Source organism: Thamnophis elegans, chromosome 4 (assembly GCF_009769535.1).
Source record: "Thamnophis elegans isolate rThaEle1 chromosome 4, rThaEle1.pri, whole genome shotgun sequence".
Classification (NCBI taxonomy): domain Eukaryota; kingdom Metazoa; phylum Chordata; class Lepidosauria; order Squamata; family Colubridae; genus Thamnophis; species Thamnophis elegans.
Genome location: NC_045544.1, coordinates 38856298 through 38882197, shown reverse-complemented (window position 1 = coordinate 38882197; position 25900 = coordinate 38856298). Strand labels below are relative to the sequence as shown.

At 37.9% G+C, this 25900-nt stretch overlaps 1 protein-coding gene across 1 annotated transcript in view; it reads right to left on the bottom strand.

The window, feature by feature from the left end:
- NKAIN2 (sodium/potassium transporting ATPase interacting 2) overlaps positions 1 to 24097 on the bottom strand; it is a 375982-nt gene extending 351885 nt beyond the window's left edge. Inside the window, exon 1 of the mRNA XM_032215327.1 lies at positions 24005 to 24097. Within this exon, the coding sequence (XP_032071218.1) occupies positions 24005 to 24097 (93 nt within the window). The remainder of the gene's footprint in view (positions 1 to 24004) is intronic.
- Between the last annotated feature and the right edge of the window lie 1803 nt (positions 24098 to 25900).

Below are 25900 nucleotides of genomic sequence, written 5' to 3'. Positions count from 1 at the left end.
AAGCTACAACATGCATAATATTAAGGCTGTGAAATCTGCTTGACACATGAATCCTTAGCTCTAAAAGAGGTTTAATTTCATTTTTAATCTAAAAGATCATCCTAGACTGATTCCAAGAAAATTTGGACTATGGAACAAAAACAAAACAAACAAACAAACAAACAAACAAAGCCCCTAAATTTTTGTTTTCTATCATCTTTTTCCAAGACAGGAAAATTAAACCATTACACAAATATTGTAGGGCAAGGTTTTTGAGTTACATGATTTGGAAATCTGTTTCTTTAAAATGCAAATAAGATTTGAGCTAAAAAATACAGGAAGTTTAGGTCTCTATTAAGAGAACAGTCCTGTCAAATGTTATTGGAAAATTTGAAAGGGTTTCAACTTTCAAACTTCATTCATTCATTCATTCATTCATTCATTCATTCATTCATTCATTCATTCATTCATTCATTCATTCTACTGTGATTTCAAGTCAATCTGGATTCTTTGCACCTGCATGAAAAAGTTCCTGCAATTTTCTTGACAAGATTTCAGAAGTGGATTGCCTCACTCTTCCTAGGGATCAAAAAGAGCCACTAACTGAAGGTCACATATCTGGTTTCATGCCTAAGATGAAACTAGAAGTCACTGTCTCCCAGTTTTTAACCTGGTGCCTTAAATATTATACCAATCTCTTTCATATTTAAAAATCTTTAAAAAGGTTTTAACTTTTTTGTTCTGAGACAAATTGCAATATTTGTAAAATAAAAATGGATTCTTTAGTGCCAAATGTTCATGGCAAAAATGCTCTTACTTTTTTTTTAAAAAAAGCTTAAGTATGAATTATTAGTTATAGAAGTTTTCATAAGGCAAACATTATTGCTTTTTAAAAAAAAAATATGGTTAATTGGTTCTATTTCTTTTAAAATTCAAAATTACATAGAACCGAAACAGCTAAGGAACAAGGGAAAGGAAGGGAAGGGTATGATAAATCAGGACAGGACAGGGTAGCTTTTAATGCCCATACAGATGAAATTAGAACCTGAAAAGTGGTGAAAAAATAATATTTTCTGTTTAACTATGGCAATCAAAGATTGGAAATCTGGATAACAGCAATTTTGCAAAGTTTTCTTTGTAACGTAACACTTTGGTGGGCTGTAGACTTTGAGAGTGTATATGAAAGAATCCTATGAAGAAAAAGTGGATATTTGCCGAAGTATCAGAACATTAAATTAGACATTAGGCTAGCAGGACAGCAGAAAATTGATTGTCTGTAATGAAACCAGTAGAGCTTGGCAGCCTTGTTTGCTCAAGCTTTTTTTTCTCTCTTGCTTTTTATCACTGTTCATTTGTTATAGCATGCCAAGATCATAGGTTAACAGAGTTAGAATTTCTTTCCTTCAGATGCAGTGAAAACAATTCTGGGAAACTAAAACTTTCATCTAACATTTCAATAATTATCTTTTCCTATTCCTATTGATTTTTAAGATACTGTCCTAAACTCTTTGCTCAAACGCTATTACAACTGCATTTCTCTATGTTTCGGGAAGCAAAGTCTGTATCAGTTTTATACTTATTATTTTGTAAGCCATGCAAGTTTTAGATGAGAGAAAATCTGGACATTCAGAGAAATGAATGACCGAAACAAAACTTGGATCTGCAACCCTTTATTAATTATTTAGTTTCTGAATGGGGACTGCCATTGACAGAATGTTCTGTTTTGAAAAACTTACCGTATTTTTCAGAGTATAAGATGCACTCCCCCCTAAAAGTGGGTGAAAATTTTGGTGCATCTTATACAGTGAATGTTACAGCAGGAGGGAGGGAGTTGGTGGGGCACAGATCAGCTGTTCTAGAATGGGCAGCAGCAAACAGGTGATGGCAAATGGGCCACGGCAGCGATGAATGGGCTATGTCGAATGGGCTGGGGCGGCAACAAATGGGTGGTGAGAGGCCCACACTGAATGGGCCGCTTTGGCAGGGAATGGACCATGCTGAACCGGCCACAGGGTTAGTGCAACTTTTATTTCACTCACAGGTGGCCATATGTACTCTTCTGTCATATCTTATTGTGGCTGTTTAGATAAATCTGGTAAGATAAATCTGGTTATGAAATTTTTTGGATCCGTGAACCCTAGACTACAGGGTGTTGCCTATAAGAGTTCTGAAGACTGAAATAGCTGCTCACACTCTGCTTTGTTTGCTCTCTCCATATTGCTATGTGCTGTATTCCATAGAAATAAATCATATATACTCTGTTGCAAAGACAGCTCCAATTGTGTACATATATCTTCCAGGGTGGGTGATGAGGGAACTCTCTCCCTTTTTTTTACATTCTCCACTTTCAGAAATCCATAGTCCTTTACTTTTGTCCAGATATAATTCTAAAAGCTTCCCTAGATGTTTAATCTTTATACCAATATTTTGAAAAAAAACTTCATTCATTGATGTTATAACTTGTCTGGAATTGTGTGAGTGATATTGCTGCCAAAAGCTCTTGATGCATCTCCCATCGATTTTCAAACCATATTTTATTCCATATATATCATTGTTCTAGTCACTGTTTTTCTTTCTGTATTTCTACATCTATCACCCTTTTCCCAGATGGAAATAACATCAAATATCAACTCTTTATGCAGGATATGCAGTTATTGCTAATGCAATGAGGATGTTTAGAGAACTCACACAAAAACAGATTGCTTGTGAACCATATTTTTTATCAGACTCTTGATCTGTATATCATGCTTTATTTCAATGATTCATAGCACATATACAGAAAAAAGAGAGATCAGTTGTTCTTTGATGGACTGATAACATGATAGACTTAATAAGAAAGCAACCTAAACTAATATCAACAATAACAGTAACAATGATGCCTTTTTATATGCATAATATATTTCTTCTTCAATTACTTTGTGTCCAATTAATAGACACAGCTTAGACAAATCCCTGCAGTTTTCTTCGTAAGATTTTTCAGAAGTGATATGCCATTGCCTGCTTCCTAGGGCTATGAGAAAGAGACTGGTTCAAAGTCATACAGCTAGCTGGCTTTGTGCTCAAACCAGGTCTAGAATTCATGGTTTCTAGCTTCTTGTCTTAACCACTATGCCAAACTAGCTGTAAATCAGTGGTGGGATTCAATTTTTTTTTACTACCAGTTCTGTCAGCATGGCTTTGTGGGCTTGGCAGGGGAAATATACTGCAAAATTCCCATTCCCTCCCGACTCCTGGTGGAAGGTCACTGGAAAATCCCCATTCTCTCCCCACTCCACTAACCTGCTTTCCAGCTCCTTTCTTCTGTTCAGGGCAACAAAAGAAGATCAGCTGGGAGGCTGGGAGGCAGCAGGGGCGGTGCCAGCCTATTTGCCAGTTCTCTGAAATACTCAACTTTCCGCTACCAGTTTTCCAGAACCTGTCAGAAATGGCTGAATACCACCTCTGCTCTAAATACATAATAACAGCATTATCATTTCCATTATTTTCCAATCTGGAAATTTTGTCTGGAAATTCCTATAAAATAATACATACTTGGGGCTGCCTATGGGAACCACTCAAAAGCTTCACTGGTCCAGAATACAGCAATGTTGGCAGTTACAGGTATAGCTTAATATACCCTGGATATAAATAACTTCCACCTGTAATTCAAGGTGCTGATACTTAATTATATGGTATAGAACCAGGTTTTTTGTGAGACCATTTGTTTTCCAATAGTATCCCCTGAAATTTGGTTAGCCCCAACATTACTCTTTCGGAAGGCAATAAACACCTGTTTTTGTTTACTGGCACTTGGCCCAGAAGAGGGTTATTGGATGCATCCCCACAGCACTTATATATTTTTATTTTGTTTTTGTATCTTGTTTTATTACAGGTATTCCTAAGCTTATGTGATTGAATATAGTAGCTTGAATTTCCTGGAATCAGGGGATGCATTCCAAAGGAATAACAGACAGCTCAGTTCAGATAGTTTGTTTGAGAGAATGAGGGTAAAGACAGCAACTCCTTAATAGCTCTCGAAATATATGCTTGATGTAGATAGTCGAGTGCTTCAGTTTGGCAATATTCTGTCTGTATGGAACAATACTATGTGCAACAATCAAGAAATCTAGTTGAAATGATCACCATGTGTCTTTTGTGGTTTTGGGGGCATAACAGCTTATAAGGGCAACTGAGAATTGTCAATTGTGATTTCACACCTCACATGAACATGAATTCTGTCTTCCCCATTGACTTTGCTTGTGGGAAGCCCGCAGGCATAAAGAGTCAGAAATTATGATTATGTGACTGTGACTTGTTGCGACATCATAATTGCAAGCTGGATTGTGATCATGTGACTGTGGGGATCTTGCAATAGCTAGAACTCTAAGGACTGATCACACGTCCTCCTTGTTCAGCAGAGTTATAACTCTGGATGGTCATTTCTTTTTTTACAGTATATATTTATTTTCTTTATTTACAAAGACATTTCAGTGGGTTGATCTGGAAATAGCATTGGTAACCTGAAAGTACCCTCTGACCATTTTTTTAAGTAAATCAAGTAAAGAACTTTTTTTCCCTCTACCCTGCTCCTCAGGACCAAGGACATTGAATAATAGACTGTTTGGTGACCTTTCTCTGCAAGAAAGTACAAGTACAGCTGCATTTTACCTGTGCTAGCCAGTGAAGATGACAATATTAATGGGACCATTAGCCAGGCCCTGCATATCAGGTGCCTCAAAAAGAAGCTCATCCTTCTAGCATTATCATTCAAGGGGAACAAAGCAAACAAAAGGAAGATTTAAAAGGAAGATTTAAAAGGAAGATCAACCACAAGGTTTGTTTTCTGTCCAAGAAGCCACAGATTGAAAATATTGCAAAGGTATCTGTGATTCAGACTACAGAGGATGGCAATTGTCTGAAGCTCCCTGCAAAACAAAATGTAAATAGTGGATTTTTTGCTAAACTGGTGACATCTTTACTTCTAATAGCAAAAAGAATATATAGGATTGGGCTGGTTTTCCTACTGAATAATTTCTTCGTTTTTTTCTGGGAGCAACAGAAAGCTTATTAGGGTTTTTCCAGTCTCACTGCTATTCTGGCATAAAAAATCAGCATTGTTGCTCAGCAATTTGCAATACTATTAAAAGGGATAGCTTCTTAGCTCCTTTCTGCCTCTCTGTCCTCCACTTAGACTATGTCTTGGGGGAAAGGGATGGTTATTCCCAAGTATTGCTTCTGGTACATGGAATATTTTCTGAAAAGGCCACAATTCATATGAGCAGCATGGCTCCCTTTGCAATGTGAGGGAAATACACCCTCTATTCTTTGCAATTGCTTGTTGAATTCAAAACAGCCCTCACTTTATGACCAATCGTTTTGTGACCATTCAAGGTTATGATGGGACACCTCAAAAGTTACTTATGATCCAGTTTCAGAGTTCTTATAGCCACCCCTCCTCCATGATCCTGTGATTGCACTTTGGCAACCCGCTTGCATTTACAGATATTTTTATTTTTTTACAATAACAGAGTTGGAAGGGACCTTGGAGGTCTTCTAGTCCAAACCCCTGCTTAAGTAGGAAACCCTACATCACTTCAGACAAATGGCTATCCAAAACCTTCCAGTATTGGAGCATTCACAACTTCTGGAGGCAAGTTGTTCCACTGATTAATTGTTCTAACTGTCAGGAAATTTAAGTTGCTTCTCTCCTTGATTAGTTTCTACCCATTGCTTCTTGTTCTACCTTCTGTTCTCCCCTCAGGTGCTTTGGACAATAGTTTGACTCCCTCTGAGATATTGGAACACTGCTATCAAGTCACCCCTAGTCCTTCTTTTATTAAACTAGACATACCCAGTTCCTGAAACCGTTCTTCATACGTTTGAGCCATCAGTCCCCTAATCATTTTTATTTTTATTAAAAAAAAAATTAAATTTAAAACAAATACAACATCTTTCTTTACATGCTATAGAAAGTATATCAGTTAGTTACAAATAAACTTTTGTGCATCTCTTCCACAGTCAACAAACATAATTCATGTTAACGCGAGCATTTTAACTCAAATATTCATACATGTCACCATCATCATATATCCATTTTCATTTGACTATAATTATTATTAAATAATAATAATAATAATAATAATAATAATAATAATAATCTTAAACAATACATGCCCACACCAGTGGGAAAAGAAAAAGTCAAAAAAAAGGGGAAAAAAGAAAGAAGACAAAAAGAACAAAAGACAAGGCAGGGAAGAAAAAAAAAGAAAAAAAAAGAAAAAAAAAGAACACAGATATATATTATAAAAAAAGTATATCAGCTGGTTACAACATGTTTTGGTGCATCTCTTCCATTAATTCATATTAATTCAAATATCTTAACTCAAATGTTTACCATATTGACATCATTATACCTCCACTTTTAGTTGACTACAGTTATTTAAACATCCTTCATCCTTAACTATGCCAAAAATTTAATCCATAACCACATGCTGACATTTCATTTACTTGTTTGTAAAATCCTCTATTAACATCAAATCCTCATATTCTGTATTAGCTGAACATCCATAATATTTAATACCAAAAATTCCATCTTCCATGCAATGTAGTTTATTATCATTCTCCCTTCTTTAAGTAATTATATCGTATATCGTAACATTTTCCCCATATTAGTTAACATTTAACTGTATATATTTTATTTTTTAATAGTGACAATTATTGTGATTAATAACCTTTGTATATGGTCCAAAAATATTTCCAACCTTCCCTTCTCATATCCAATTATTATTTATCATATCAACTCCACATTATATACATTACTATCAATATCAATTAGTATTCAGCCATATCTATTACAAATAAAAGTAATTAGATTTAGCTAATTTTAAATTGTATTCTTCCATCTATCAGCCTATGTCTCTCCAATAACAAAACCTTCTTAATCCTATTGCCATTCATGGAACAGATTTACCAAATGTTTTTATAAGCAAGTCCAAACAGGGATATCTTCGCACCTTTTTGCTCAGGATGTCTCTGATGAAATAATAACGTTGTTCCAGGCTTGTTAAACTTTTCAGTTTGTCTTTAATTCTCAAGGGTGGAATTAAAAATTCTGCAAATGATGTTTCATAAAGTGTAGATTCTTTAATACTTCTCATTCCTCCTGCGCTCTGTCTTTTAAAATGAATCTTCTGTATGGTTGCCCCCCTTTCCAGCGTTGCATTTCTTTCTCCCTCCGAGATAAACCAGACGCCCTGCGTGTCAGCAAGTTGAGAGACTTCATTTCTCACATTCTTCATTTGTATTTCAGGAATATTCAAACATTCAACGTTCTCACTTTTTTCTTCATATTTTAATGTCAAATAATCCAATTTTTTTCAAATCTTTCATATGAATCAAACAACTTTTGAAATGCAGAGAAAAATATTTGAAACGAACCTTTTGAAGTATGTATCGATGCCATGTTGTGACGCAGTTAGAGGCTCTAAAATATTTGCAAGTAAAAACATGCTGGGAGCTGTGCGATCTTATCTGATCTTAGACCAACACAGCCAAGCAATAAAAGTGTCAGATCGTAAAAAGCCAATTTGTAGTAGATTAGTTTACAACCCACTTAAGAAAAGTCAGGGGGAATGTTGAAGTAGTCTTTAAAACATTTAAGAAATAGGGTAACCACCGGCCATAAATCCATTAAAGAAAAACCAATTCGCCGCTAGATTCTTCTGTTCTTTGGTTTTAATTAGCTTAAATTTTAGTGCGGACCATCTCTCTTTGAGTAATAAAATCAGCTTACCAGTTGAATTCACTTCCACCATTCTTAGGCGCAACCTGCAGTTTCGGTTAGCATACAGCTAATCCAGAAGGAGCTGGCAAGAGGGGTTAATTCCAAGCCCCCCAGAGACCTGCAAACGTCTCTGAGGTCACTGGATCTCCCCTCACCTTTCACTGTCTCTACGGGACAGCTAGGGTCCGAACGACCTGTCCAAATTCCTTCGGAATAGGGGAATTTCAGGAATAGCCTGAAACTCCGTCTTCTCACTGCTAAGCCCCGCCTTCTTCCTCAGTCCCCTAATCATTTTTGTTGCTCTTTGTTTGCAGCGTCCTGCAGTCACATGACCACATTTTTTGGTGGCAATTAAGAATGAAAATAAATTATAACAATCCAGAGATAGAGCAAAAGGCTTTGCCATCTTAATCTTGCCATCAACCATATGTTGATGCTAGAAAAACACTTTTTTAAAAAAATCTGAGCTAGTCTATAATGATTTCCCAATGATCCTGATTCTGGGGATCAGGGAGTTCTCCAGATTCTGAGGTGATTTTTTCTTCCAAAGCCTAAACCTATTAATCCCTCTTCCTTTTCCTGTAAATACAAATCTTTAGGTAATTTCTTGAGCCTTTAGCTGGACAGGAGATTCCATCCCAAAGCAACTGGAGGCATTTTTCTCAGTGTTTATTATAGTTAGGTATCTATGTCTTCTTTTCACTTTCTTCCTTTAGGCAGAAATAGTTGGTGCCATTCAAATCAAATTCTCACTAGATCATTTTTAAGATTGTCTTTGCCCTCTAGCGTCACTGACAACCACTCAATAAAATCAGTCTTGGTAAACACTGATAGTTTTTATAAAGATAAAGCAGCAGTCTTATTTCAGACTGCTTACATAGTTTCCTGTAATCAGGAAGCAATGTGAAATCTACTCCTTATAGAACAGTGATGGCAAACTTTTTTCACCTTAGGTGCCCATCCTCATAATTTAATGTCCCCCTGTACCCTTCCCCCAGTGCATGCATGCATGACCCCCCCCTCTGCCCCACACATGCGCGCACAACTTTCTTGGAGCCTGGGGAGGGCGAAAACAGCCTCCCTGGCCCCCCAGAGGCTCTCCGGAGGAAGGAAATGGCCCATTTTCCAGTAGGCCCAGTAGGTCCATTTTTCACCTTCCCCAAGCTTCGGAGGCTTTCTAGACTTTGGGGTTGTCCATTGGGCTGTTTTTCTCTCTCTGGGGGCTTCAGGAGGCTTCCCTGAAGCCTCCGGAGGGGAAAAAACAGCCCAATGCGCAAACCAGAAGTTCATTCCCGAACTTCCGGTTTGTGCATTGGGCAGTTTTTCGCCCTCTGGAGGCTTCAGGGAAGCCTCCGGAGGGCAAAAAACAGCTGAAAATCAAGGCCGAAAATCAGCTGAGGAGCTGACAGAGCAACGTCTCACATGCCCTCAGAAATGGTTCGACATGCCACATGTGGCATGCCATAGGTTCGCTATTATGGTTATAAAATATGGAGCTTCATGCTGATTTCTTCTCTACCAATTCTTTCTTTCCAACATTTGATCTATAAGATCAAACATTTCATGCTCCTCTAAGTCAAATGGGCTACTCTCAGTGCCTTGCCAACTACAATAATAGTCCCCATGCATTCTTGCTACCTAATGAGAAAAAGTGCCATTTTTGAAGGATTTATAGTAACTTAGGAAAACCATTTAATTGAAAATCAAAACTCTTACTGGATCATTGATTTTGCAGAAGTCTGCATCACTATTGTTGCTGAAAGCCTGAACTATGTGTTCTCTTACTGAATTTGTGCTGTTGTTCAATAATTTTGTAATACTATGCCAAAGTCCTAACATATGCAGTATAATAGGCAAGTTAAACATTTTTTTAAAAAAATTAAATGACTGAATTCAAAAACAAGAATTTATTTCAGCACTTAAAGATCAAAAATTGCACTTTAACATTGTTTTTTTTCCCCCGTCTGGGAGAAAGGAATCAATGTAAAACTTACATTTTACACTGTTATTTGACAAATCACATGCAGCACTTGGTTCATTTGATGCTGCAGCTGCTAGCTAATACTCAGCAACCAGAGGTCTCACATAATGGCTCACCTATGATGTTTGCAAGCTTCTGAAACAGATACAATCTTCATTTTACTTATTTGTTAGATTTATATCTCATTTTTCCTTCAGCAGATCAAAAAGGCATACACAATCTTCATTTTCTCCTATTTGAGTTACTGACTAGCCCAAAATCACCTCTCTGACTTTGGTAAACCTGTGAATAAGAGTAGATTTGAAGCTGGGTCTCCCCAGGATTAGTCTAACAAGCTTTATACGGGTAGTCCTCGACTTATGACTAGAATTGAGCTCAAAATTTCTGTTGCCAAGTGAAACATTTGTTAAGTGAGTTTTGCCTCATTTACGACCTTTATTGCTACAGTGAATCACTGCAGTTGATAAATTAGTAACCTGATTATTAAGTGAATCTGGCTTCCCCATTGACTTTGCTTGTCAGAAGGTTGCAAAAGATGATCACGTGACCTTGGGGCAAAGCAATGGTCACTAGTATGAGCCAGTTGCCAAACATCTGAATTTTGATCACATGATCATGGGGATGCTGCAAAGGTTATAACTGTGAAAATAACCATGTCACTTTTCTCAGTACCGTTATAACTTTGAATGGTCACTAAATGAACTATTGTAAATCGAGGACTACCTATTACTGTGTTGGCTTTCTAAACAATTCGATGGCAGGTAAATCTTGCAGAAGGTAATGACCATCACATCGGAGAAACGAATATGAAGCTCAATTGCTCACTAGGCTATTTTTTTTTCCTAAGTAGCTGTTTTAGAGTGCAATCCACAGAAAGTCGGATTGTCACTACTTCATTTTATTATGCATGTGTGAAATGTCCTATATTCTATGAAAGATGGTAGGGAAAAGCGTCCAATTAGCTTCTGATAATAAAATAGCCTTTAAATTGAAAATATTTCTGCATTGAAATCTAATTATTCTTCATAAAATGCTCAGAAAAAGTTCTGAGGGTTTAAAAAAAAATTAAACAAACATTATCACTAAAAACACTACTCAATTCAAATCCTCTTGGTTTGGGAGCTTGGGAGATCACAAAGAATCAGCAGATACTGCACTACCCAAAGGAAAGGATTCTCATGTAAGATTTTTTTTGCAATATATTTTCTTTATGAAGTACTTCACATTTAGGACTGTGAAGACCATCTGCGTTTTACATTTTAATCTCAACTGTTTTTTCAACCTGGCAAATTGGTTTATTAGAACAGAGATAAATCCTCAGTTCTCAAAAGCTGCCCCAAATATTACACCAAACAAGGAGCGTATAGATAAATATTATTCTGGCATATTGATTCATAAAAATTAGACTATTAGATGTTGAAATATATGCCATCCCCAGCTATTCTTTATTTTGAGGCTATTGCACAGAGAAAGGTAATATACAGGTAGTTCTTGACTTACTACTAAAGTTGAGCCTGATATTATGGTTTTAAGTCATTGAGGTTGTTATGTCACCAGGTCTGATTTTATGACTGTTTTTGTGGCAGTCATTAATAGCAGTAGACTTATATACCGCTTCATAGGGCTTTCAGCCCTCTCTAAGTGGTTTACAGAGAGTCAGCATATTGCCCCCAACAATCTGGGTCCTCATTTTACCCACCTCGGAAGGATGGAAGGCTGAGTCAACCCTGAGCCGGTGAGATTTGAACCGCTGAACTGCTGATCTAGCAGTAGCCTGCAGTGCTGCATTTAACCACTGCGCCACCTTGGCAAATACAAAGGCCGCTAAGCAAATCCATTCTACCCAATGGACTTTTTTTTTTGCTGAAAACCCAGAAGTAAATGCTGGAAACAGCCAAGAAATGTAAAAATCATGACTTGTGCTGTTTAATGACTTTGGGATGCTACAAATGGCCATCTTTACGCTACAAACCATAAACATGAGCTGGTTGCGAAAGGCCCAAAATGTAATCGTCTAACTCCGGGTGTGGTTATTAAGGTTGTGGCCCTTGTAATTTTGAAATTGAGTCATAAGTAGTTTTTGTAGAGTCTGTCATAACTTCCAACAGCTGCTAAGCAATCAGGCATAAATCTACCTGTACTTGGATCACTAATATAGGAAATATTTTTAAAGATGTAGTTACCTAAAAAATATTTTAAGAACAATTATATTGTTACAAATATAACTACTATATTGAGCAAATCTCTTCAATGTCCTTCTTTCAAAGCTTCCTAAGCTTAGAATTTAAGAGTCAAATTAGCACAAAGTACAAGTAAAAAGAGATAGCATAAGATCTCTTGATAATTTATGAATAGCCTGGATGCTTTTCATCTTAAAAAATATTTTTAATTTAACTGCACTGAAAGCTTTTTTTCCTTCTTGCTTTTTATGGCCACTCCACATAAAGCAAATATGCTTATTTGAATAATTATAGAGATTGCACTCCATTGTTCAGTTATAATAGCAATTAGTGCAGTCAGTGTAAAAAAAAAAGAGGCATTAAGCAGGAAAACATTTTATCACTCATTTTATAAAGGGCTGGTTTTGCTAAGCATGTGAACTGGAAAATCTTGACTCAGCACTTGGTTTCCTACACTGGCTATATTCCCAGTGGCCTTGCTGCTGGCACACACTTGATTATACCATCCATTAGCTCTGTATTTTCATTTGAATCAACATTATGGTCTATGCTGAATTCATGAAATTGAGCAATACAATCCCACATGGGTCTCTCACACCAGGCAATTTCTACCAACTCTGGGAACAAACTAGACTTAACACTGAGTACATGCAAAAGAATTGCTGCAGCTGCAACTATACTATTATATCATCATAGTCAGTGGTGGTAATCTGAGGTCGGACCAGTTTGCCCGGACCAGTAGCGGAAATCACAGCTGGCTCTATGGCATCCCATTTAGGCACCTTTTTTTAAGCCAAAGCGCATGCGCGAAAGGATAAGCGCTCACATTTGCGAACCGGAAGGGAAGTGAATACCACCTAGTGTAATATAGCACTTTAGTTACAGATGCAATAAGACTACAATTTCCTATAACCAGCAGGGCATCAAAACCTGCAAGAACATACAACTTTTATTTCCATAAACTATTTTCCGTAAATTCTTGAAAATGTACGTCAAAATTCCACCACAATACAAACTTTCTTCTTTTCAGCAAACAAAATATAATATATGAGTTGAGACAAGAAGGATGAGAAAATGTGGATCCAAGTGATGACACATTGTGTCTATAAGAGTGGGATTTAGGTACCTGTAAAAAATGAATCTGAAGCTGGAAAACAACCAAGCATGAGAACTGAAGAACAAAGCAAAAATCAGACATTGGAATAAGCAGGAGACCTAGAAGAAACAAGATAAAGAAAAACATACATACAACTGGACAAAAACCAGGGAAATGCAAAAAATTCATGGGAAAGGTACTCTAACATATAGTATGTCTTGTCAACAAGGCTTCAAAGTTTAGTTTATCTGGGTAGGTTACTGCAGTGTCCAGTTCTGAAACTCAGCACATAAGTCAACACAACAGACCCACAAACTCCTAGCATTGTTCAATAGCATGACAGGTGACAGAAAGGAGGAAAGGAAGATGCTGCATCTGGGTGATCTTGTGTAATTGGACAGAGACTGGTACTGACAGATAGCAATTTGCCAAACTACAAATGGCCCTATCTTACAAATCTTTTGAATAGGAAATCTCTCCAGGCAAGGATCAGTCTAATAGGCCAAAACAGATGTAAAGGTTCGGCAAATAAATTGCCCTTTATTTCCAATGGAATTTGAATTAAATAGCATTAAAAGCGAACATTTTAAATATTTCACTCATTCTATGTAATTGCTCAAACAATAGGGTAAGAGTACTTATTCTCGTGTGATATATACTTGAAAAAGAAAAACACAGATACAATTTGTTGTTTAGTTGCATGAAAAGATATAGAGGAACAGTAACATGGAATGATAAGTGCTTTATAAGGATGAGAGTATAAATAAATCTTATGATTTGGTGGTGGAAGAGGGAAATCACTTGTCCTCTTTTATCTCCTAGAATTGTGTCAATATATCACTCATTAATTTACTACACTGTAGGGATAACCTGAAGCATTTGATAACAATGTGTCAGTTCAGTCAACGGTCATTTAATCAAATATGCAAAAGGGATTGATGGCAACAAGTCCCTTTTTTTGCTCTGCATGGGTAGTGAAGGTCAGTGTGTGAGAGAGATGTAAAGCTATTAAGGAGAAAAGGTGCATTCTTGGGGTGAATGTCATTAGCATAGCTATGTAAAAGAAAATGATGGGAATGAATAATTGTAATCTGAATATTAAAAGAATGTGAGAGTTCATTAATAGGACCTTCGCAAAATGTCAATGCTTTTCAATTATCTGCTAAAAAAAGAACGATAATTTCCAAAAATCTAAATATTAGAATAGAATATAAATAATATTTTGAAAGTAAGAAAATCTCCAAAACCATATAGCTAAACATATTTTTGTGGGGTTCAATGTAATTCAACTTGCAAATATGGAACATATTGTGGATATGGTATACTATCATTATTTCTTACCTGTTCTCAGTTAGCTATTTTATTTCTCAGAAGAAAAGTAAAAGGCACAATCTGACATTCAAACTTTAAATCAAACTATATTTTGATTATATTATGGCATATTCAAATATGAAATCTAAGTTAACAAGAAAAGCATTCTATGGGGGGGGGAACAAAACCCTCCTTCATTATGTCTTTGAGAAAGCTAATGAAGAAAAACCATAGTGTGTTCCCGGAGTCATTATGACCTGCTTTACATGTAGTAGTACGCCATAAATCATGCCTTATAGACCAAATGAGTTCTCTGTTAAATCACATTTCAGTTCAGTAAATAAGTAGGGACTTTATGAGAGCTTTCATAATTCATTTCTTTTTCATAGAAAGGCATTCTGGGTTTTCAGGTCTTCATATTAAATATTTTCAGAGCTGACTTGCAGAACAGATATGGAAAAACTATCAGAACTGATAGATGTACTCCAAGCCACTTGAGCGAAAAAATGGGCTCAGCACAAACATGTATTTGTGCATTTTCAGTCTAATTTGACCAAGTAAGAATATGAACTCAACAAGAATTACTGAAAGTGGTGAAATTATTTTGTTGATCAACTGTATCTTCCTATGGGGAGTATGCAGCATTTCTGAAGTTTGATTTGTAACGCTGAAACAAGCAGAAATACTGATTTAGGAGAATTAATGTCAACCTATTGTAAGTATTTGTATCTTGAGTTCTGCAAGACATGTAAATCATTCATAAAATAAATAAAGGATATACTACAATGAAAAAAGAGGGGGGGGAGGAGAACTAGTTCCAGGACAAATTTAAAAATATACAGTACGAAAGAATGGAGACATTCTGCCAATCACAGCGTAAGTTGGATCTTAGAAATTATATTTCATCTACAGTTTAATGTAATATTAAATGTGGTGACTGTTTCATAAATGTTCACTCCTTATGTATTTACTAACAATCATTTTCCTTTTTTTTTCTTTTCATTTGAGAGCATAGTAACCATAATCATCAACTAGGTGGCAATGGTTATACTCTATGAAGATTGCAAATAGTAAAAATAATAGATAATAGTCACTATTTTCTGGAGATCTTTGGAGTATGGGTTGTTTCTCTTGGAATAAAGGACCTACAGGTCCTTGAAAAATATCTTCTGCAGGTGGAATTTGAAATAACAATGGCACTACAACATTCTTCAGCAGAGTTCAAGAAGGCATATATATTATTCAAGCTTAATTCTAGGCATGTTCCAAGCCTATGAAGACATATTTGAAAAGATCACAAAAGGATAACCGCTATTTAACTCCACACACAGTGCGAGGGAGATCAACAGGGTTAATCCCATCCAGCACCTACTCTGCAGTAAACGGGTGTCATGTGTCACTGCTAAAAACACTTGCTATCGATCGATTCCACTGAGTAAAAGGCAAGAAAGTAATAAGACAGATTTGAACAGCTGAAAGCTGAGAAAAGCAACACGCTATGAAAAAGTAATTTGGGTTGGGACAACAAATAAAAAGAAACCTGTAAACATTACAGGTCAATGGCCTGGAAATGTGCAATAAAACTACATGCCTTTCTCACTTTAAAAAAAAATCTTTACTTTTGTTAGATTTAATTTATATATTTATAAATTAAATATATATAACATGAACTCCTCATAAATCAGATAAATCAAGAAAATTAGTCAAGAATTTTGGATAAAATAATTATTTCTGTTTGGCTGCCCAAGAGAAAACTAGAATGCCACCTCAGATGTGCAGAGACGTGCTAGACAAACCGCAAAAATGAATCATCAACATTCAAGCGTGCTGTTATTCAACAGGTCCAATTCTCTGGAATAGGTGATAACACAAACTTAACACATCTTCACTTCCAGCATTAATTCATTTTTTTCCATAAATGAGCAACAGTATGTGATTATAATATGCTGGCTACTTCTCAGCTAAAACTGTTCTTATTCTGATGTAACTACCGTAATTATAATGGAGTTCTCCAGGGAAGTGCTTATGTGTTGTTTCCTAAAGTAGGCAATCGATCTTGACATGGGATTAAATAACATCGATGTTAAGCAATGTTTTTGTTTGTAATTTTCTGATTTCACTTTCAGTCTGATTGCCCAAAAGTACAAAGGTGGAGGTGCACTGGGCCATTTGACTTTCTAATTTTTCAGAGCTAAATTAATGTCTTCTTGTTCCTGCATCGGTTTGTGAATGTTTCTTGAAATCTGCAAAAAAAGTTTATGCATATTTTTGTTCATTATTACATACATACATGCATGGAAAATTTTAAATGATTTTACGGACAGAAATATTTATAAGCAATCTCTATTTTATACCATTTATACATTATTTTCCTATACAAAATATGAATAACATATGCTTTTCTTGTATACATTGTTTGTTTGCAAATGTGAATCACAAAATCTAGTATCACACGCTCTTAAAAGTTTACTCAGACCCACTGTTTTCTGCAGAAAGTAAAAAAAAATAGGGTAACCTCATTCAATTCATGTGTACTGTAATCATAGGGATTGACTTGACACAAACTTTGCTAATTTAATTCACACCAGGTATCCTATCACATACATTAGCAAGATAATGTTCAAGATTTCCAACCCATAATTCAACAATATATGGAATGACAAATGCCAGATGTGCAAATTAGATTCAGAATGCCAACTCAGGTTGCTAACATTCAATAGATAAAATAGAAACCCCAAAATACATCTAATTTTGTTTTATTGATGATATTAAGAAATTTGACCACAACATACTGTAGATACCTCTTAGAAGCAAGGATGTTTTATTTGCTAGATTTTAAAAATCAAGCATCCATATCATAGATAGAATCTTTAATATATTTTTTTAGCCACTAAGGGACTGTCGAGGGACATGGTGCATGACTAAGACGCTGAGCTTGTCGATCAGAAAGGTCATCAGTTCAGCGTTTCGAATCCCTAGCACTGCGTAACGGAGTGAGCTCCTCTCACTTGTCCCAGCTTCTGCCAACCTAGCAGTTTGAAAGCATGTAAAAATGCAAGTAAAAAAATAGAAACCACTTTGGTGGGAAGGTAACAGCATTCCATGCATCTTTGGCATTTAGTCATGCCGGCCACATGACCACGGAGACGTCTTTGGATAGCGCTGGCTCTTCAGCTTTGAAATGGAGATGAGCACCACCCCCTAGAGTCAGGAACGACTAGCACATATCTTCAAGGAGAACCTTTACCTTTTAAGGGACTGTCAAAATCAGAAGTGAACTTTTAAAGATAAGCAGTAGTGGAACATATCAATTAATTGGACTGATGGTATTAGTTGAAATGAAACATACACATCCCTACTACCACACATTCACATTGTTCATGGAAATCTCAGGGGATGACAAGGTTAAAGTCTTTCTTCCCTTCTCTATTATGAATTCTAATGCAACCTAGGTCACTGATGAAGCATCTTGTTTGGCCAGGTTTTTTTGAAAAAGAAAAGTGTGATGTCACAGGCTAGAAAAATTCTGCATAAATTACATGCCTTTATCTTTCCCATCAAAGTGAGCATGCTTTATATGGGAAGGCAAATAATGGAACAGACATCATCCCTATTCTTTTTTCTGAAATGTGCATCCAGGGATAATGTCAGAATTCAGAAGGATTCTTTGTTCTGCCGCAAAGTTTATATTTATTGGGGCTGATCTTTTGTCCATTGCAATGCCTGATTTCTGAAGTCAATATGAAATACTTTTCAGGAAATATACATTAATGGTTCAAATGTTTCCACAAAAAGGGAACCGTAAATCATAAGCAGCAAGTCTGTTTGCGTAGTTAGAAGAAAGCCGTAATGCTTTATTTTTAGAGCCTACAAGCTTCCATCATCAGAAGCAATAATAATTTGCCAGTGAAGTCAATTTAGCTCCACAAAAAAATGATGGGTGCAGAGACATAAAGAATGGATGAAAAGCACAAGTTTTCTATGATATTACCAAATGCATGATAATAATAAGACACTTCACTTATGTTATCCAAATCTATTTTTAAAGAAGAATCATTGCTTTTAGATTCTTTAGTAATACACAATATGCTGTCTACTTCCACAATCTTTTTCAGTAGTTACAAATGGCAATACATAATTAGAATTAAGCGATCATATAGTTTAGTTTATACTTAAATTTTGCCATTAAATAAAGTGATCTGTTGTCAGTGGGATATAATTTGTTTTGAGATGAAGTTGATTGCAATATACAAAAGGGACCGTCACTGTTACTCAGTCTTTTCTATTGTATATCCTTTGGCTTCTCAGTGGTCACATGTTAGAACTGGTATTTGGCTTAGGGCAGTAGAGATGGGATCTGAAGCTAGGGGATGTGCTATCATCAGTCCCTTGTAATGGTCAGATCGCTGTTTGTTTGTTTTTTAAGTTTTCTGTAGCTGCTCTCCACTGCTGAGAGGAAAAATGTATTCTCTAGTTTGCCTCAGGTACCTAATTGATCCTTGTTGGGTTTCAGAGGGGATTGGGGAGTGTTCCTAAAATTCTGGTTCATGATTTCACTGAAGCCTTAGTTACTGCTTGGAATGAAAAAGCAACAGCCTCAGACTGTTAGACAATCTAACATAGACTTTTCTTATATGTGACCCCCCAAAGGCTTCACTGATCAGAGGAATCTGGAAGATGAAATAGAAAGACAATTATTGGAGGAAATGAAGAAGGAACTCATCTAAGCATGTTGAGAGCTTTTATTAATGTGATGACAACAGAAGCAAAATATAATTGTTTTTTCACTCAAATTGCATCTACAGATAGCTGGGCAGTGGCCCTGTTTGAAGTGACCTAATTCCTTATGGCTAAGAACAGAGGTGGGCTGCTATTTTTTTTTACTACTGGTTTGGGCATGCTCCCATGCGCGCTCATGAATGTGATGCTTCTGTGCATGCACAGAAGCATCTGGGTAGGTGGGCGGAGCTTCCCGCTGCCGCTACTACAAGTTCGGCTGATCTGGGCCGAACCAGGAGCAACCCACTTCTGGTTAAGAAGGATCCAGAGGAACACCTACTGGGCTGCCATGTGTACTATTCAAATTATCTGCTGGATAAAGGCACTTTGTTCTGCATTGAACTGCAAGCTGGCTTTGTAGATTCTGTGGAATTAACTAAGACACAGTCATGCTTGATTATCTGGGAAGACTTTTAGCTTGTTGGTACTATTGAAATGGACAGCATCCTTGGGGCAGTAAGTGATGTCACTTGTGAATTACAACCAGCACCTTTGTTTGGACAGTCCCTTGGGAGATGATATGTTGTTACATTCCAGCAGAAGTAGTGAAAACATTTTGAGGGAGGAGGAAGGAGTGGTCTACCCCTTCCCCAAGAAAACTCTGCTGGATACAACATTGCTATCTCCATCCTTTTTCATGAAAGTGGTTGAGAAGATGGTCAGGCCATATTAATTCTGGCCCGTCTTGATCTTTCAGCAGTTTTCAGTACCATTGATTATAATATCTTTATAAACCAGGTTCAGGGGGCACAGTGTTGAGTGGTTATCCTCTTTTTTATTTTTATCCCAATTTTATTATTTTTATAAATAACTTAAGGTGATAAAGATATATCATAGTTCATCCACCTCCTATTTCCCCCCACAACAATCCTATGAGCTAGGTTGAGCTGAAAGAGAATGACTGGCCCAAGGTCACCCAACAAACTTTCAGGTGGGACTAAAATTCACAATTCTCTTTCTTTTAGGGCCACTTCCAGTTGGTATATTGGGTGACAAAGGTGTAACTTCACTGGATTTCTCAGGATTCTATCTACTTTTTAATATCTCAAAGAAGCTGCTGTGTAAGGTCATCTGCTGAATATGGGAATATGGAATTAAGTGTCATTAGTATAGGGACGTGGTGGCTCAGTGTCTAAGATGCTGAGCTTGTCGATTGGAAAGGATGGCAATTCAAATCCCTAGCACAGCATAACAGAGTGAGTGCCTGTTACTTGTCCCAGCTTCTAGGAGTTCGAAAGCACGTAAAAAATGCAAGTAGAAAAATACGAACCACCTTTGGTGGGAAGGTAACAGTGTTCTGTGTGCCTTCAGCATTTAGTCATGCTGGCCACATGACCATGGAGATGTCTTTGGACAGTGCTGGCTCTTCGGCTTTGAAACGTAAATGAGCACCGTCCCCTAGAGTCAGAAACGACTAGCACATATGTGTGAGGGAACCGTTACCTTTACTATTAGTATACTGATAATACTCAGCTATAGAACTCCATCCCAAGAGAAACCATAAAGGTTCTTTTCCATTGCCTGGAAACTATGAGGATTTGAATGGGGAAGAACAGGCTTCAGCTTAACTGAGGTTATATTAACTAGCTGTAGGTTTCACATATTTGTTAAGTGAATCACTGCAGTCATTCAAAGAATTCCACAGTTGTTAAGTGATTGAATTTGTTTGTTGGAAGCTGGCTGGGAAGGTCACAAATGGCAATCAGATGATCCAAGGAAGCTGCAGCCTTCATAAATTCATTTGACCCAAGGGCCTAAATTTTGATTTGACTGTGGGCATGGTGTGACAATTTTAAATGTAAGGAAGGGCTGGCCACAAATCCCCTTTTTAGTGGCGTTGTACCTTCGAATGTTGCTAAATGAACGGTTGTAAGTCAAGGACTACATACATACTGTAGCAAAAAAAAAAGTTTTGTCTGTCTTAGTATAAAAAGAACACTAAATGTGTTTAATGTTTAGTTCTTTAAAACACTTCATTAGACCCAACTTCCTGACTTGTAGTCAGGAATTTGGGTCTAATAAATAAAAGATAAAGATAAAAAATGTAAATAATGCAGTAAATGTAGTGCAGAAACAAAAGAATTAACTGAGAATGACAACACGAATTGTCAAGAAAGTTCATAGCAACCTGAGTTGAACACCAAAGAGCTATTTTTCCAGTTTATCTGGATGAGTTGAAATGTTTTGTATTTAGGAATATATCCATATAATTATATTTATAATACATTTTTTTTAAGGAATTCATCTGGATGGAAGTGAGAGAATTACCAATGTCTATCAACATAAATGAAATTTCATAAAATTTTATAGAGTTGATTTACCACTTAATACAATCTGGGTTCGTGTGAGGTTCTAATATCCAATTAATTATCTTTAGCTTACAGTAAATAGATATTTATTAGCATGGTTAAGATTAGAGTCCTGTTGAACTTAAATAGCATGGAAACTGTTCATATAGTTTTGTATTGTTTATTGATTGTTTATGCATTTATGGTATATTTTTATGTATATTTATTTGTAAATATAAATAAATAAACAAGCAATTTCTTTTTTTTTATTAAAAACAAAAACTTTCTTTGTTATGGACTCCATTAGCATTGCTCAAATGATAAACAGAAATAATTTAAAGCAACACCTTGAGGCAGTTATACATTAAAATTCATGTAAAGTATGAACCATTAAAAATCCTCTTTTTTTAATTCAGGCCATCAACTCACTTGATGCAATGTAAAAAATTAATGCGAAAGTAAAAACCATATATCAAAAGTCACTAAAATGTGGCATCTTTTATCAATAAATAATGATAATAAATTAGATTCTACAAGTGCACCATATGTCCAGAGGTACATATACATATTTAAAATATCCATAATGAAATATTAATTTAAATAAATAAATAAGGAGAATGTATCATATACCATCTTGGTCTGAAGCATTGTCGGAGAGGGACATTGTCGGAGAGGATTTCTCCTGAAACAAATCATTTACGATGCATGCATTATTTCTATCTATTCCAACAAAGACTGGCCATATTACATCTACATGCTGTGCCAAATTAAAATCAACAACGGAGGATTTAGTTATGATGTTATCATTGGAACAAATATCTGAATAGCTATAGACCAGGGGTGTCAAAGTCAAGGCTCGTGGGGTGCTTACATCTGGCCCATGGGGCTGGCCTGGAAACAGCATAGGACCAGCCAGCATAGGACTTCTGTCAGTGAAAATGGAGCTCAGGGAGGGGCATGCGCTCCATTTTCACTGGCAGAGAGCTGCAGGAGGCTGTCACGGTTGAAAATGGGGCATGGAGGAAGAGCACACGGCCCCGCTGAGCTCCATTTTTGCTGGCAGAGGGCTATTAAAACAAACTAAAAACAAAGCAAAAGGAGAAATGTTTTCCCTTTTGCATTTGAACATGCAAAAAAAGACAGGAAAAGAGAAAGGGAAAGAGGAATTACAAAGAATACGAAGGGAAGATGGGAAGAGAGCAAGGAAGGAAAAAAAGGAGGGGAAGAAAAAAAGGAAGAGGGAAGGAAAAGGAAGGAAGGAGATTATAATGAGAGTGAGGGAGGGTCTCAGGGAAGTCCTGCCTTAGCACTTGGCCCCACAGATTGCCACAACACGAGTCCCATGTCACGTCCACCATGGCCATGCCTCCCAGACCTCTGAGGTCAAACACAACCCTGATGTGGCCCTCAATGAAATCGAATTTGACACCCCTGCTTATAGACAATTGAAATGTATTTTAGTCCACAAATAAAATATAAAATTATTACAGGTAAAATTGGACAGTCACTAGAAAGCACAGAGAATGCAATACAGATTCAGGTAGCCCTCAATTAATGACGAGTCTTTCAACATCTATGCAAAGTTATGACGGCACTGCATCAGTGGTGATTACAATCGGTCCTTATGAAGGTTGCAGTGTTCTGCAATCACTTGATTGCAATCTGCATCCTTCCTTGCTGTCTCCCCACAAGCAAAATCATTGCTGGCAGCGAATATTGCAAGTTGCTCAAGTAAATGTCCCTCACATGGGCACCTTCTCCCAGCCTCTTTGCATTCAGGCCACACCTCCACAGAAACCCGCGCACACTCACACCTCTTCCCTGAACTTTCCTATGCTTGTGCTACACGTTTCCTGCTACTTACACACCCTTCCTGATCAGTCACACAGTCTCCCCCAACCGGCAGCAATCACCCCAAGCTCCACTGTGCACGTGTCGTGCCTCCCCTGATAATCATGTACCCTTGCACACATCCCATGAGCCTTATTGAGCTTGCACAGTGTCTCCCTGGCCTCCTTGGACATTTTCGTGAAACCTTCCCTGATTGCCAACCTGCCTGCAAACCACCCAGGAGATGCAATTTCTTGATAGTTTCCCCACTGACTTTGGTTATTGGGAGCCAGCAGACAATTGCAAGGAAGTACTTGCTTAATGACCCACAATCTTTACTTAAAAATGGCTACTGGGGCTGCAGGGATGGCCATGGCTAAGCAATGCATTCATGTGGTGTTGCACTCTATGAGCACATCACTTAACAATGGAAATTTCAGTCCAAATTGCTTCCATAGCTCGAGGGCTACTTGTACAGAGGGGAGAGGGACAAGAGAGTATGGGAGTATGGGTATGTATGGGAATAGCGAAACTTTAAAACAAATATTAAAAAGGAAGAGAAGTATACAAATAAAAACAAGCAGCAAAAAATAAGAACTGCATTCAAAACAGAAGAAAAATGTTTCAAGTGACTATATTAATGAAAAGAAAAAAGGCATATTAGAAAATATTTAAAAGGAGAATTGTGCTCTTAATGTCAATAATTTATTTTTGTTTCTCCTAATAGAATGGAGATGCAAAGCAAAACATAATAACATGATTATTTCTTTTGTGGCTGAAAATGACAGTTGGTTTTACCTGAACTGTAATTTTAGGAGTTGTTGCAGGATGGTCCAATAGTGGTATTGTCACATCCAATTGGCCTCGAGACTGGGTTGAAGCTGAAGCCATGCCTCTGTGCTCCTCCCTTCTGACTCCAGTTTCAGTGAAGTGTGCACTCCCGAGATCCTGAAAACAAGTCACAAAGGAGACACCTCTACCCACCACACTCTACTTAATCAATTCCTGCAACAATTCCTAAAATTACAGTTCAGGTAAGACCAACTGTCATTTTCTGGAGTGAGTTGCAGGATGATCCAGTAGTGGGACATACCCAAGTTACTGTCTCATAGGGTGGGCAGTTACTTATCTGACAGGACCTTCTATAAGACTGACTGAATACTGCATCTGAGGATGCTAAGGCATCCAACCTGTAGTGCCGGATGAATGGCAAGGGGAGGCCCAAGTCGCTGCCCTGCAGATATCATCAATTGGAGCTTGAGTAGCCCAGGCCACTGATGTGACCACACTCCTCGTGGAATGTGCCGTGATACCGACCGGTACAAGCAACATTTGCACCTCATAAGTGAGGGCGATAGTCAAATGGATCCAACGACTAATGATGGAAGATGAGACACTCTTCCCTAATGACGAAGGTTGGAAGAATACAAACAGAGCCTCAGATCTCCGGAAGTCAGCTGTCCGCTTCAGATAAATCTGCAAGGCCCATCTTACATCTAAGCAGTGCCATTATGCTCCCGTTCCATGGCTGGGGCCAGACACAAGTCCGGCAGAATAACTTCCTGCGAACGATGGAAGATAGAGTTTACCTTAGGCAGGAATACCGGATCAAGGCGGAACACAACTCTGTTGCTGTGAAACATGCACAAGTCCTCCCTGGAAGAAAGAACTCCCAGCTCGGACACATGCCTAGCCGAAGTAACCGCTACCAGGAATACAACCTTACAGGTGAGCAGCTTCCGACTGACCGTCTCCAATGGCTGGAAGGGCTTGACCACAAGGGCTTGCAGCACCGTGGAAAAGTTCCATGTAGGAAACCTATGAACTGGAGGGGGACGGAAGTGAGCTACCCCTTGAGGAATCTCCTAACTATTGGCAGTTGGGTCAGCGGAATGTGGCCTTCAACCTGAATCACCATGGCTAGCGCTACCAATTGCCTCTTTACCGTGGCAAGTTATAGGCCCTTGTCCAAACTGTCTTGGATAAAATCCAGGATCTGCGGAACCGTGGCATTGGTCGGGACTACATGAGCAGACTGACACCAAGCCACGAAGGTTGCCTAGGTTGAGTCATATATCCTGTTAGTTGACTGCCTGCATGAAGCCTCAATAGTCCTAATCACCCTTTGGGACAGATGGGCACCCCTCAGGCGCTCCTGCTCAATTTCCACATGGATAGCTGAAGCCAGTTGGTTCCAGGTGAACCAGTTTCCCCTGATGTAACTCTATCTCCCCACGGGGAATCCTCCATGGTCTCCCACTGACAGGTCCATGAGATCCGCGAACCAGGCCCTCCTGGGCCAGTGTGGGGCCACCAGGATGGCCTCTGCTTGTTCTCTGACCACCTTCTGGATGACCCTGGGAAGGAGAGGAAGGGGGGAAGCGTACTGTAGTCCAACTGGCCACCTTGTGCGAAGAGCAATGACCCCCTCCGTTCCCCAATCTGGGAACCGGGAGAAGAATCGCGGAACCTGCACATTGGACGGAGTGGCAAATAGGTCCAACAGCGGTCTCTGGCAGACCTTCAGAATCAGCTCATTGGAAAGGCTCCACACCCCGTTGTTTACCGTCTCTCAACTCAGCCAGTCTGTTTGGTGATTTTCGATGCTGCTTGGCCCAGATGGAGCGCAGACATTTCTCCATCCAGTGCCCGAGTGACATCGCCTCAATGTGAAGCACCTTGGACCATGTGCCA